The 15,697-nt window shown below is 34.7% G+C and overlaps 1 protein-coding gene across 1 annotated transcript in view; it reads left to right on the top strand.

The window, feature by feature from the left end:
* The window catches only part of LOC148279770 (Kv channel-interacting protein 4-like), a 131,525-nt gene extending 119,517 nt beyond the window's left edge, over positions 1 to 12,008 (top strand). The window contains exons 6-7 of the mRNA XM_088229432.1: positions 6,008 to 6,153; positions 10,895 to 12,008. Coding sequence (XP_088085558.1) covers positions 6,008 to 6,118 — 111 coding nt within the window. The 3' untranslated portion in view covers positions 6,119 to 6,153; positions 10,895 to 12,008. The remainder of the gene's footprint in view (positions 1 to 6,007; positions 6,154 to 10,894) is intronic.
* The last annotated feature ends 3,689 nt before the right edge of the window (positions 12,009 to 15,697 follow it).

The raw sequence follows: 15,697 nt of genomic DNA, 5'->3' as shown, positions 1-15,697 counted from the left end.
TCTGTTTTTTTATTAGAGTTTATTATTTTATGAACAAATATCATTGTACTGTAAAATATTCTTTGTTTATATGTTATTTAACGAACCTCTTCACAAAAAAAAGGTTTCAGCTCTTCGACTTCACTGAAAACGACAGATGGAAGAATTGAAGAAATGTGAATGTTCAAACAGTGGCCACTAAAACCAGCCAATGACAGGTCATAAGCCCTGTAAATGCCTAGACTCCCATATTCCCTTCTCAAAAATGTTTTTCCTCTCTGTTGAAGTAGATTGAATCCCATGTGATGCTTTCATAAATAATGAACGACTTACAGAAATTGAACATGTTAAATACTTAGGACTAACAATAGACAGACAATGGACATGGACAACTCATATCAACAATTTAATTAGCAAAGTGGCGACATAATCGAGTCTTTTTTTTAAAATCAAAAACTTTGTTCCAAAAACGGAAAAAATTATAATGTATGAAGCCTATGTTAAACTAAAATATGTTATACGCAACTACTATGGGGAGCAGGATATCAAAATGACGTAAACAGACTACAAAGACAACAAAATAACATGTTAAAGTTAGTATATGACCTTCGCTATCTAACTGCAACTAGAGAACTTTTTAAGCAAACTAAGCTATTAAATAAAACTAAACTTTTTCAACTAGAATCATTAAAATTTATCCATAAATTAGCCACTAATGTAATTGTAGACGAAGAACTAAAACTTGTAAAAAATTGTAGTCAACATGGACATAATACGAGAATATCAGACAAATAACAGATACATATAATATACAATACATATACAATTTCCAAGCCCCTCAAAATTTCATCGGGAGTACCACAAGGACCGGTTCTCGGACCGGTTTTGTTTATTATATACATAAATGATATTGTCGAAACATTAAAATATTCAAAAATAAGACTCTTTGCAGACGATGCCTTAATATATATATCGGGAGAAAATTATAAAACAATTATGGACAGACTAAATCATGATCTTAATAGTGTATCACTGTGGCTAAAAATTAATAAATTAAAATTAAATGTTAACAAAACTAAATATATGAATATAAGAAACAAAAGAATAAAAATTACACCATGAATTGTAATAGAAAATGAAGAACTTTATGAAGTCACTGAAATTAAATATTTAGGTGTAATGTTGGATTCAAAACTTACATTTCACCAAAACGCTAAGATGGTAATAAATAAGATTGCAAAAAAAATATCAACTTTGGGAAGGATCAGAAGATTTATTGATAAGGACTCTTGCAAAACTATTTACAAAGCAATTATTGAACCACACGTTAACTACTGTAGTAGCATTTTATTTTTATCAAACAAAGAAAACATAGATAAACTAACTGTATTACAAAATAAAGCCTTTAGAATCATTTTGAAAAAAAACAGAGACACGAGGGTAAAGTCGATGGTAAATGAAATGAAATTATTAACATATAAACAAAGAATATTTTACAATGCAATGATATTTGTTCATAAAATTATAAACTCTAATAAAAAAACAGAATTTTTGGAAAAAAATTGATCGGAACCAGCATGAACACCTTCACAATACTAGAGACAACAGAACATATCAAAATTTAAAATAATGATCAAGACATATGTGATAAACAATTTATAAATTAAATATATTAGGAATGTTATTATTAGAACACACATAACAATATGTATGATATGTGTGCCCTACTTTAAGATTTAAATAATATACAACTATCTAAAACAAGACAACGACAATCAAGACTAATGAACCAGGGACAATAAACTACCAGACAAAACTAACCGAAATACTCAGACAAACTTTTCAAAGATGTAAAAAATATTATTTTGAACAACAGAGTATGAATGAAAAATGTTTATATTATTTTTGTAAAATGAATGTAATAATCCGTAAGGGTAAAAAAAATTAAAAAATGTCTAACTTCCCTATAGGGGACGAACCGCTGTACGGCGGTAAACGTATCACCCCGCCGTCGGCGTCGGCGCCTCAGTCTCCCCTACCGTTCGGAAATAAGCCATAATATATTTATTTCCCAGTGAAATCAGTTGGCAGATCGCCAAGGACAAGGACGCTCTCGCGACCTTGGGGCAATCACAAATGCTCTCTTGCTCGGTATGTATCGAGGCTTTGCTGGACTCTTCTACTGTCCTTACGTTATGTATCTACCGAGATATTGGAAGGATGCGCGGCATGTCGTTTCTTTATATCAATCATTATTATTCTTCAGATAAAGGATTCGTCGAATCTCTTATAAATGTCAATAAATAAATCACGGTCGATCTCGGAAATAGCGAGATCTCTGATGTAACGAGGAAACAGTAACAAATTACAACAGGGATGGAGAAAAGCTTTAATATATGGAAGTCTAGGCATTTACAGGGCTTATGACCTGTCATTTATTTTATTTTATTTATTAATTACATTATACATACATTTGTTAAGGACAGAGACACAGTTTATAGCGACACAATCAGAAACGACTCATGTCTGTGAACTTGCTCCGACTCGCTAGAAAATCCGTGTTGAGTCAGGGCACTTGTAATGCATTCATAACCATACATTCACGCACATATTTACATTTTTACTTTTTTTTTTTTGCATCACAACAGGCCAGGAGGCCTAATTACAGTGGTGAATTACATCACAGAGCACCCAGGCTTGAGAAAAATCACATTTTTAATTTTTGTGTTCTCACCGGGAATCGAACCCGGAACCTTCCGTGCGTGAGTCAAGCGTCTTGACCACTACACCACGGAGGCCGCCATATATACATACAACAACAACAAACCATCACGCCGTTTCCCCGTAAGGGTAGGCAGAGAGGATAGAACGCCACAACACTCTATCTCTGCATACAGATCTCGCTTCCTCTACATTCATACATCTTCTCATGCACGCGCGCCGATTATTCCGACTTTTGACATGTCCACCTTAAAGCATTTGTTGGATTTGGTCATGCCATGTCTTTCTCGGTCTTCCTCTATTTCTGCATCCATCAACATTCGCATTGTAAATATTCTCAGCCGTTCTCTCGCTGTCCATTCGCTCCGCATGTCCAAACCAGCGCAGAGCTCCTTTCTTGATTCTGTCGATAGTGCTCGTCTCAGCCTTGCATCATGTACGGATCTCGACATTTGTGCATCTATCGTACTGCATGAAAGAACTAAAAGACTTAAGAATGGGAGCAGAAATGGGTGATTTAAAAGTCAATTGTCTTTTGTATGCTGACGATGCTGTACTCCTTGCTAGAACTGCAACTCTTGGTAACAAAGGTCTACGGTGTATGCAAGAGAAGCGATTTGCTGATGAATGTCGATACATCCAATGCGATGGTTTTTGAAAGAAATGAAAGTAGGACTAAACGTGAAATCACTGTGAATGGAGTTATACTAAAACAAGTAGAGGAATTTGTGTATCTGGGAAGTATGTTCACTAGGGATGGAAATGACTGAGAAAGATATTGAAAGGAGGGTGAGTGCCGGGAACAGAGTGAACGGTGCGCTTAAATCGACCTTGGCAAATAAATGCTTGTCACAAGAGGCAAAATCGGCAGTTCACAACAGAGTCCCGGTCCCGTCCCTGATGTATGGGAGCGAAGTATGGACTCGGAAAAACAGGGATGAAAGCAGGCTGAATGCTGTCGAAATGCGATCTCTCAGGCGAATGTGTCGTAAAACTATACATACATATACATATATATTAAGTTTATACACATCATTGATACTTATACATTATTACATTCACGAGTTCATGCTTCTACCAGCTGAGACAAATTAAATGCATACGCAAAAATTTGCCGGTTGATGCCGCCCGTCAATTAATAAATGCGTTTGTAGTGTCTAGAGTCGATTATTGTAATGGTATCTACGCAGGTATACCAATGAATAAAATGACTCGCCTACAGGCTGTATTAAATGCCGCATTGAGACTTATTTTCGGAATCTCTAAGTTCAGTCATATCACTCCACTACTTCGGGAACTACACTGGCTACGTTTTCCACAGAGGGTCGAATACAAACTCTGTCGGCTTATGTATAAGCCACTGCACAACTCGGCTCCGGAATATCTAAGGGAACTATGCATAACTCGCCTACAGGCTGTATTAAATGCCGCATTGAGACTTATTTTCGGAATCTCTAAGTTCAGTCATATCACTCCACTACTTCGGGAACTACACTGGCTACGTTTTCCACAGAGGGTCGAATACAAACTCTGTCGGCTTATGTATAAGCCACTGCACAACTCGGCTCCGGAATATCTAAGGGAACTATGCATTCCAGATGAACTAGCTGACAGGCGTCTCACGCTTAGATCAGCTACGTCTACGGCGAGAGGAAAAGTTATTATACCTCTACGCAAACAGCGCACTAAATTTGGTGAGCGCGCATTTGCGGTCGCAGGCCCTATGGCATGGAATACTCTCCCAGCAGAGGTGCGAGGCTGTGAAAGTGAAGTGATGTTTCGGAAAAAAACTTAAAACCCACTTGTTCTCTAAATCATTTGAATAAATCCGTAGCACGTGACAACAAAATAAATTATTTTAATTAAATTACAAATTTAAAAGCTTCAATTAAATTAACTTAACAATAGAATCACCATGTAAAGCGCCCTTGAGGTATTTTATTACGAAAATGGCGCTATTTAAGTTATCCACAATAAATAAATACATATTAATCATTTACCAGTTAGTCCACATTTGATCGCAGAAATCCATTCCCGTTCGAGCAAACCAGTTACTCAAACCAGATTTGAATTTCGAAAATGACTCAGATTCCTTTGTCACCTGATCTAGCAAATTAAAAATTCTTGGACCTACCACAGAGAAATGTCTCTTGGCCAAAGTTGATATACTTTTTGGTACGTAGTAATTTACTTTAGAGGATGGGTTCTTGATTCGTAGCATATATACAAAAAACCAAAAATGTTACCTGGTGTGGATATTCGCTAAATAAGCGTGATGGGGAATGTTGTAGTACCTACATAAAGTGGCCACTTAACCCAGCCAATGACAGGTCATAAGCCCTGTGAACGCTAGAATATCCATAATCCCGAATCTTGAATTTGAAAAAATTCTACCTCATCTCTGTAGGGATGTAAATAAAAATATATACCTACTCCCGTCTTGGGAGAAAATCCAGATTTGTGTGCAGGTACACGAACCAAAAAATGTTATAATAGATTTGTCTAATTGAAAGGACTTTGGCCTCTTTAATATTTAAATATTATTCTTAGTATGGTTTTTTGGGTTATCATCAGCGGTCTGTAGATTGTCTGAACACATCCACCCAGGTTTAAGTAGCCACTTTACACACTGTTCAACATTCACCATTCTGCCGATGTTTGCACATCCATATTTCTTCGGTTCTTCCATTTGTTGATTTTAGTGAAGTTCAAGAGCTGAAACCTTTATTGTTGCGAAGAGATTCATCGGACTGAACTATTTCCCATACTAGGCAACGCCTGAAAACAATTTTCCATTTTAAAACTTCTTGGACCAGTTTGTTTTATTACAATATTTGAGTTTGTCCAAATGTTTGTGGACAAAATACTGGATTTCACCCCCTCGGGAGTCATTATGATAAGGGTATATGGAAGTCTAGGCTGGTTTAAGTGGCCACATTCACCATTCTGCCAATGTTTGAACATCCATATTTCTTCAGTTCTTCCAATTGTTGACATTTGGACAAACTCAAATATTGTAATAAATACGTAGTGTTTAAAACTGTATGAACGTTTTGTTAATTATCTTTGTAGATTAAGTCTTCTTTGTATATTCTCACATGTAAAAATATTTTAAAAAGTATACTATTAAGTAACGGGTAAACCCGGCGAGGTCACATTATTATCATTGTTTACTATGGAAAAAAAACTTTAAGTGTTTAAATTAAATAATCCCTCCGCCTCTATGAGACGTCTATTTCCTAATGACTCCTCCCGCCACGTCGAGACATTCCTATCCAGCTAACCTCGGGTCCGTTGTCCTGTGCAGTTGATGGACACCGACCAGGACGGCTGCCTGTCCCTGGACGAGCTGTCCCGCTGGTGCAGCCGGGACGCGCGAGTCCTGCAGGGTTTCGACACGCTGGACACCATCTTGTGATCCGCGGTGCGCGCGCCGCCCAGCGACGCGCCGCGGTAACAACATTCGACATTTCTTCGCCTAACGTTTTAAATATGTCCAAATATTGTAGACACATGCATTCTGAAGAATGGGGGTCAGTATAATCTCCTGACGCCACTGCGGCAAGTAAATACATACCATCCAACCTTTCGAATACCTAGCGTCAATACGAACTATTGTCAGAATTCGTTTTTACACAGATCGTGTTCCACTTTTAACAGCTGTTTTAACCATATAGATATCTCTCATACAGGATTACATGAGGAACTTCAGCCCTACGGGAAATTGGATACAAAAAATATTTTCTTACGCGGGGTAAAAATTAAAACATTAAATCGTACAGCAAAGTTTCTTGAAAATGTACAGAAAAAATAATAAAAAATATTTAGATAAAAACGCACTACTTTAAATGACGTCACTGGTTCATGTGAATCAACCTATGATCTGAGAGCTATGGAAGATTTCCGGTCTGCTTGTCGCTTCTGGACCAATGGGAAGAACTGAATGATAATAAGCGGAAATGAACCTCTGACGTCACACGCGGAGTTATTTCAGAAATACAAAACTTTAAAAAATCGTAGCACCGATAATACGATATGTAAAAATTAAAAAAAAAAAAATTTTGACTTAGTTTAACAGTCTATTAACAAATAAAAAATTTGAAAAAAACCACTGAACTTCCTCATTATTTAAAAATAGTGTATTGAAAGCTTTTGAATTAAACTCCCGTTGATCCCCTTTTCTCTTACATTACTGCCTTACATACATTCATATTGTTATGTTAATCAAAATTTTCCACTGAAATTTGTATTACTGCGAAAATTGCTTTACTGACATTTTATCAACTACCTTTGATTTAAAGTCTTCTCCTTATATTGCTTTTTTAAATTTTAAATATTACTTGCTATACCTGTTATTCCTTCTTTTTTCTCTGCTGCATTGACATGTTTTTATACTTTTAAACTACTTTTAATTACTTATATTATATGTTTTATTTTATTTTATTTTTTTATTTTATTTTATTTAGAAAACATACAGTCATACAAAATAAGTACTAAAAACAACAATTTTTAACATAAAAAGACCAATTAAGTTTTCATAAATTAAAAAGATATAAACATTAAATGTGACAAAAAATAAATAAGAATTTTAAGTGAAAAAAGGATAATACTTGACATTTGCGTTTTCCATGGAGGTAATAAATTAAAATAAATAAAAATACCGAATGTACACTCCGAGCCATCCACGTACACACATGAACGCACATATAAAACATACACAAACATATACATTACATGCGGCACATATACATAGCATAAACCACTCAAGATGTACATTCAGCAACTATCCCAAATAATCGACCCCATGAAGAAATTTTCTGTACAAATGCAACGTGCAGTTAAAAATGTCTACATCAATACTGAGTCCGTTATAATTTCTACAGGTACGTCTAATGAATTAATTCGAGGTATAATTGTTTTTACAAGTTGGTACATAAAAAAGGGAATTTAATCTAGTATAGCGAAGAGGACAACGGAAACCAATATTTTGTAAAAGATACGGCGAATCAACTATGTTATTGAGAATTTTGAAAAGAAAAATTAAATCATATCTAAGGCGCCTTTTTTGTAGTGATTCTATATTAAAATTGATCAAAGATGCGCCGTAATCATTTTCAATGTTACCAAAACGATATTCCAGGCTCCATATAAATTTCTTTTGAATGTTTTCAATTTGATTAATATATACATTATATTGAGGGGACCATACTAATGAAGCGAATTCGAGTTGACTTCGCACATAAGTATAGTAAAGAAGTTTGAATGTATTTGGTGATGAGAATGGCTTGGAGATTCGTAAGATAAACCCTAGAAGTCTGTACGTCTTATATGTATATGAAATCAATATATTGCTGCTTTTATTATGTGTCATTAATTTTGAAGATGTTTTTTAAATTGACATATATTTATTTTCTTATTTAAAGATTCTTCTCATCGTTTCTTTGAATCCCTTAAAATATGTATGTGTATATTTATGTTTTTCCTTTTCAAAAAAATTTTTATATTTTATTTTATTTTTACACCTAAGCAAACTTTTCATTCATTATTTTGATTCTTAACTTTTAATTACTTTTACGAATTCTCTTCATTTAACTTCGATTTATGTTTATTTTCCTTCTCTTTTTTGTACCTTACATATAATTATTTTATAATATGGAAACTTCACTGGTCCATTAGATTTAAGTCTAACTGTGTAAAATATAAAAAGCTTTTTTTGTATTTATTTTTATTTAAGAAGGTAAACATAAACTGAACAGAAAATATAAAAGGAAAAATAATGGGAAAATATTCGAAATCAATTTCCTGTGAAAGCTGTCCCCTTTAACAGCTTTGACGCTCCTACTGCTGCAACCAAACGTACTGCAAATCACTATAGTCAATTTTTATTTATTATAACGTAAATATCCAAGGTATCTACAAACAAAGCCAAGCACAGCGACAAAAGCATCCGACAGAACCGATATGTGTTTGTTGTCAAACAAAACAAAATGGCCGCCGCCAATTTGTTGCTAACCAACATCGCTTGCGTTCTATGAAACATAGTGATAGGGCTTCTCTCTACGTTACGCATTATTATTACCTATTTAAAAAAAAAAAAAAAATTTCATTGAAAAACCCTTACGGGTTACATACATTTAACAAAATATTTTTACTTTAAAATTCACATTCTACTGTTAATAATAATATTTTCAACATCTTTTGTAAAGCAATATTTTTAGTTTGTCCAAATTTTTGTAGACAAGGACTGGATTCAACTCCCTGGGGAGCTGTTCATATCAACATATTGCAACAGAGATAAAGAACATTTAAGAGAAGGTAATAAAGAAGTCCAGGCATCTACAGGGCTTATGACCTGTCAATGATGAATAAAGGTTTCAGCTCTTTAACTTCACAAACATCAACAGATGAAAGAATTGAAGGAATATAGATGTTCAAATATAGGCAGAATGGTGAATGTTACACAGTGTGTAAGGTGGCCACTTAAACCAGCCATTGACAGGTCATAAGCCCTGTAGATGCCTGGACTTCTATATTACCTTCTCTTAAATGTTCTTCATCTCTTTTGTAAAGGTTGTCTGAGTCTTTTGTTTAGTTTTGTCTGGTAGTTTATTGTATAATTTCAGTCCAAGGTTTATTAGTCTCGATTGTCCTTTTCTCGTTTTAAAAGGTTGCATATGATATTTTTCTGATATGCTCGTATTGTGTTCATGTTTACTGCAGTTTTTTTCAAGTTTTAATTCTTCGTCTACAATTACATCAGTGGCTAATTTATGAATAAATTTTAAGGATTCTAGTTTAATGAGTTCAGTAACATTTAATTATTTAGTTTGTTTAAAAAGTTCTTTAGTTGCCGTTAGATAGGGAAGGTCATATACTAACTTTAATATTTTATTTTGCTGTCTTTGTAGTCTGTTTATGTCATTTTGATTTCCTGTTCCCCATAGTAGTTGCATATAACATATTTTAATTTTTACATAGGCTTCATACATTATTTTTTTTCCTTTATTGGAACAAAGTTATTGATTTAAAAAAAAAGACTCGATAAAGTCGCCACTTTGCTAATTAAATTGTTGATATGAATTGTCCATGTCAATTGTCTGTCTATTGTTAGTCCTAAGTATCTAAAATGTTCAATTTCAGTTAGTCGTTCATTATTTATGTAAGCATTTACTTTGTGACATTTTTTTCTAATAATATTGCTTTGTTTTTCATGAAGTGTAAGTAAGTTTGTGTTTGTCCATTTAGTTAACATAGTAAGGTCTTCGTTTATGTCATTGTTTGTTAATACGTCTGTTTGATTTTTGTAGAATAGTCCAATGTCGTCGGCATACATAATAATTTTTTCTTTAAAATTATACAGTGATAAGTCATTAATAGAACTAGAACATGTGACTTACCTAGGACTCACAATGGACAGACAATTAAAATGGACAAAACACATAGACGGACTCACTAAAGTAATGGCATCACTACATAGCCTCTTCTACAAAATTAAAGATTTTATATCAAGAAAGGAAAAAATTATGATGTACGAAGCCTATGTCAAAAGTAAATTGAGTTACATGATCGCCTTCTGGGGAACTGGTAACAAGACAGACATAACAAGAATACAAAGACAACAAAATAAAATTCTTAAACTAACATACAACCTACCCTACCTGACCTCTACGACTGAACTGTACAAAAAAACACACCAGTTTGACATAAACTACTCGACTAAAATTTAGACCTTAAAAATTGTGCACAAAATAACACTGGGAAACATACAAGACGACGACATAATATTAGTCAAAAATGCTGACATACATAAATATAACACCAGACAACAAAAACACTATCATATTGAAAAAGCAAAGACAAAAACAGGACAGTCAAAAATACTACATAATGGACCTAAACACTACAACGACCTACCTTACTACTTGAAAACTTTTAATGGAGACAAATTTAAAATCAATCTGAAAAAGCACATGATGACTGAACTAACTAGACTAGACGAGACATAAAATGACTAGACAATATTAAATTTCTAATGTAACCCTAACGGGTTTTTTAAAATTGTAAATAAATTTAAAAAAAATATATAAAAATTTTAATAGTGGACCCAAAATAGATCCTTGTGGGACTCCAAAATTTAAGCTTAGTACACACTAATTACATTTATGTACCCACTAAGTTGTATTATTTATTCCAGATTACAATCCGACAGTTCCCAAGATCAAGAAGCCGGGTGCTCTACTCCACAAGTGCTACAAATGTACTACAAAACTTATAAAGACGACTGGTAATTGGTTCGACGAAGGATAAAAAATGACTCGACTATCTTACTATTAATATTTCAAGCATTGACTTTGTGGTCAAAAATTTCCAATCATTTTCAGTTCTCCAAAATTTGTGACTTTCAATAACTAAATCCACAGCAAATCAACCGACAATGCTGAAAAATCTTGCTTCAATTCATTGGTCTCGTCATAAAGCCGACCTCGTTTCTCCAACACAGATGTTTATCGACGTGATTTTAAAATCCTTGAGCAACTTGACCGATCACAGTGGAACGAGATTAATTTATCGCGTGGCCAAACGACAGTGACAACTACATTTAAAAGAGTTTAATATGATTATGAAAAAAATCACGCCAATCGGTCGCTCCCTCGCGACGCGATGGAAACACAAACCAACAAACAAAATAAATAAACCATCACGCCGTTTCCCCGTAAGGGTAGGCAGAGAGGATAGAACGCCAAATCACGCTATCTTTTTTTTATTTTTTAATGAGTGGTAACTGTTAACTGTCTTCTGTATGCTGATGATGCCGTGTTTCCTCTTGTGTGGTTCATAGTCCATAATCGAAGACACACACGTGCTAAAACATTTCACCTGAAATAGTGCGATGACTGACGACGCAACCTCATCGTTTTCTTTAGAATACATTACAACGTATAATGCAACTCTAACAGTATTGCACATCAAATCGGGAGCATCGTCCCTACCATGAAGAAATGAACTAGATAGGAACGTGGCTTATAAATTCAATTAATTTACGAGACCGGTACACCCGAGAAAGTATAGAAACACTATGACGCAAATATACCGTAGGAGACGTATTGGTTTCCATAGAGACCATAGGGCGTGGCAATGTCAGTCAGCCCAACGAGTTCAGTCAGTCAGTCCAGTTCACTCAGCTCCAGCATGGAGTTCAAATACAATGACTCAATTTCCTCATAGCCGTAACAATCGTGCGACATCATTTATTATTCATTTGCCATGTATTATCACTTACAATTACTCTTTATATAAACATCAAACAGCAACCACGTGTCTTCTCTGTCAATCTCTAACTGGGGTAGGAGCTCCGACCCTCTACAACCTATTCCTAAACTCTTAAGAAATATTTCCTATCTCTTTTTCAAACTCTCTTTTAATTACCTTTTCCTGTTTAAGATTAGTGTCGATAAAAATTTCTTTACATCCAAATAATTATTGCAAGTTTTTTTAGTGTGTAGACATTTTATTTAGCTTTGTTTATAGTCTTTATTAATAAAAAATATACGTATTCAAATGAATATCTATATTCCTTCAATTTTTCCGTCATACTACATACATACCCTGTAAATGCCTAGACTTCCATATTTCCTTCTCTCAAATGTTTTCCATCTCTGTTGTAATTAACTAATTGAATGATTTTCCATGTTAACTAACATGAAAAATCATTGATTAATGCCGATAAGGGTGATATTTCACTCATACTACTACTAACATCACGCCATTTCCCCGAAGGGGTAGGCGGAGAGAATTAACCTCCACACACGTATATCCCGGCATACATTTCAAGCTTCTTCCACATTCACTCATCTTACATGCCCTTCGGTTCTGCCTCCTTTTGACATGACCAGACTTAAGATTTTGGTTGATCTGACCATGCCACGTCTTCTTCGGTCGTCCTCGTCTCACGTTACCGTTCATTCTCGCCATATATACTTGCTTTACCATTCTTTCGTCATCCATTCGTTCTGCATGACCGAACCATCTCAGAGACCCTTTCTTAATCATATCAGACTCAGATGTACACTCTCGCCTGATTTCATCATTCGTAGCCTTGTCATACATTGATTTCCCATACATTCGTCTAAAAGATCGTATTTCTGCCGCGTTCAATCGGCTTTTATCTTTCCTCTGCCAGTTCCATACATAAGTGTTAGGACTAAAACTCTGTTGTGCACTGCCAGTTTAGCTTCGATTTACATATTATTATTAGCAATTACTATGCTTAGTACACCGTTCATGTTGGTGCCCGCATTCACTCTCCTTTCAACATCTTTTTCTACTCTTCCATCTCTTGAAAACATGTTTCCCAGATACGCAAATTCTTCTCCTTGTTAGAGACGTTCGTTGTTTACATTTATTATACAGTCAGTAATCTCACTTCCCCTTTCAAATACTATCACTTTTGACTTACTTTTGTTCATCAGGCATACAAGTACATTGTACATTCTGATGTGATGGTCAGAAAAGTAAAGATTATTGATGTAGAGATACTAGTTTACTATAAAGCATACGTCTCATAGATATACGGCTATATTCCTAGATAGGAAGGTCTGAATCTGAGTACCCGGGGAATAATTTACTTTCGGCAGTTTGCCGATTGCTAAGTTACAGGTGGCTCCGCCCACTTCCACGTCACACGGCTAGCCTAGTAGCGACATCTAGCGTCAACAAGTGTCATTACTTCACTACAAATAGCTATTTTTCGCCTGTTTATCTGAGAGAGCTCTTTCAACCTCTATCACAGCACTAACTATTCATTCTAGTTACGAGAGAACCCTTTTCAATACCCACTTACCGCTCTATTTTTTTTGCTTCCTCTTTCAAAGTAGTAGCTGCTCGATTGTGGATAATCTACCGTGTCGCATTTAAATCACGTATAAAATGTCACTTCCTGAATATTCAAGTTTTTCCTTTCTTCTGCATCTTTCCTTCTCTCCTCCTCTCTTCATAGTATAGTGTAGATATTTAGTCAATTTTTGTTTCATTAAAAATACATAAGTTTATCAATATTTCGTTTCAAAATTGAATTATTATAATATACCAACAATATGTTTATATTCCACTGATTTTTTAACATTGAACGGTTTGGGTAGGTAGGAAGAAATTGCCTTAAGGCAATATGCCCGCGCTAATACGTATGTATGTAAACTTTATATGCATGAAAAGTGTTTGAATAAATAAATAAATAAATACATATTTTAATTTCAGAATAATGAAGAATTTTTAAAATAAAAATAGTGAATTATGCAATTTGTGATTCAATCAGCCATGTCAGATTTTATATAGTTCACAGTACCCATTTATTAATTTTCTTATTTAATTACACCATTATTAAATTTGAAAATTCTCATTTCCTTTCGTAAACAATCTGTGTTTTAAATAAGTGGGGATTTTAATTCATATTTCTACTATACAAATTCAATAATTTACATTTAAAATTATGGTCCAAATTGACCCATTGTAGTGGAGACGTAATATTTTTGAATGGTTAAGCTATGGTTTCATAAGATAACGGTGCTGTCAAATAGCGGCCGCCATGTGGCGGTGTATGACGTCATCAAAACGTTGCCTGTTCCATCGAGGTATATAACTTGAGTAAGCATAAGCCACAGCGTTCGAAATATGTCCCTCAACCTGCGGCCAATTGGCATTGGCATAAGACTTTAGTCTGTTCCCAGCATTCCCCGGCTACTTTTGAACGTTCGCGTCTCCTCGCAATTACTAAAATGCTTACGTGTATGCTTAGACACTGCACAAATCGTACTGGAAAATATAGGAAAAAAAATGACACAACCTTTTACCGGCAATAGGAAAATATCACGTTTTAAAGTAATACAGGTCTAAATTTGTAATTTTGGATTCCCGGAAAAACGGCCATTCCATTGGCCACGCATACGTCGCGATTCGTGTTTATTTTTTTCTACCATTCAAATTTGTTCAGAACAATATCACAAATATTGACGTCACAACTACCAAGGCTTGAAGATCTATGCGGCATCCCATCGGTGATAGGTAATAAAGAACTCACACGAGAGGTAGTATCGTACATGCTCAATATAGTGCGGGCAATTGGTAAAATAAACCAAAGTAGGGAACAAAATGTCGAACGCTCCTCTAGTGGAACGGAAGGCCGTTGACTGCTGCCAACAGGCCGGCTTCTCCTGAAGAGTTTTAAGTGGTTTCCTCTCCACGTGAGCAAACGCTGAGAAGTTCCTGATTAGGCCACACAAATATATTCCTCCTGATCCCAGTAGTTTAGATAAATTTTAAGATATTTAATTGCAGAAAAAGCCACTTTTTCAAATATAAGCCTTATTAAACTATAAGCAAAGTAAATAATAAAGCAACTCCTATATAAAAAAAAACAAAAAAAACAAACAAGGCCAAACACGTTGCATTTTTCTAGCAACGTATTTTTACTATTTTTTTTACATTCATGTATGAAAACATTTTTCCACAATATCCATATTGATTTAGAAAATACAATTGAACATTCTAAATGCATTTCAAATATTGTTATCGGTATTCGTAGTATGTGATATTTCTCTATTAATGTTTTCATCTTAATCACTTCGCTTGTTTATCTGAGAGAGCTCTTCCAACCTCCATCATAACATGGAGTATCTCTTCGTTCTAGTAACGAAAGAACCCTTAAATACCGTTTTACCGCTTTTATTTTCTTGCCTCCCCTTTTGTACTGTTATAGATGCTGCTCGATTGTAGAATAATACACTAAATTGCGCGTCAACACGGACAAAAGAGCATGGTTAACTTATAAACCCATCTAAAATACAAATTATGTTTGCGGGTAGTCAAAGATTGCTTAGTAAGCTAGACGTATCTTCACTTAGTACTCTTAATGTCAATGGTACTAATATCCAATGCAGGAAATCCGTAAAAAATCTAAGACATTTATGCTGGCGAGCTCATACTAATGAATTAAGCCGCAAAA

This window comes from Micrasema longulum, unplaced genomic scaffold (genome assembly GCF_059751315.1).
Source record: "Micrasema longulum isolate JH-2025_06_02 unplaced genomic scaffold, ASM5975131v1 h1tg000673l, whole genome shotgun sequence".
Taxonomy (NCBI): Eukaryota; Metazoa; Arthropoda; class Insecta; order Trichoptera; family Brachycentridae; genus Micrasema; species Micrasema longulum.
The sequence above is the reverse complement of the archived record's forward strand: the minus strand, read 5'-3'. Positions and strand labels throughout refer to the sequence as shown.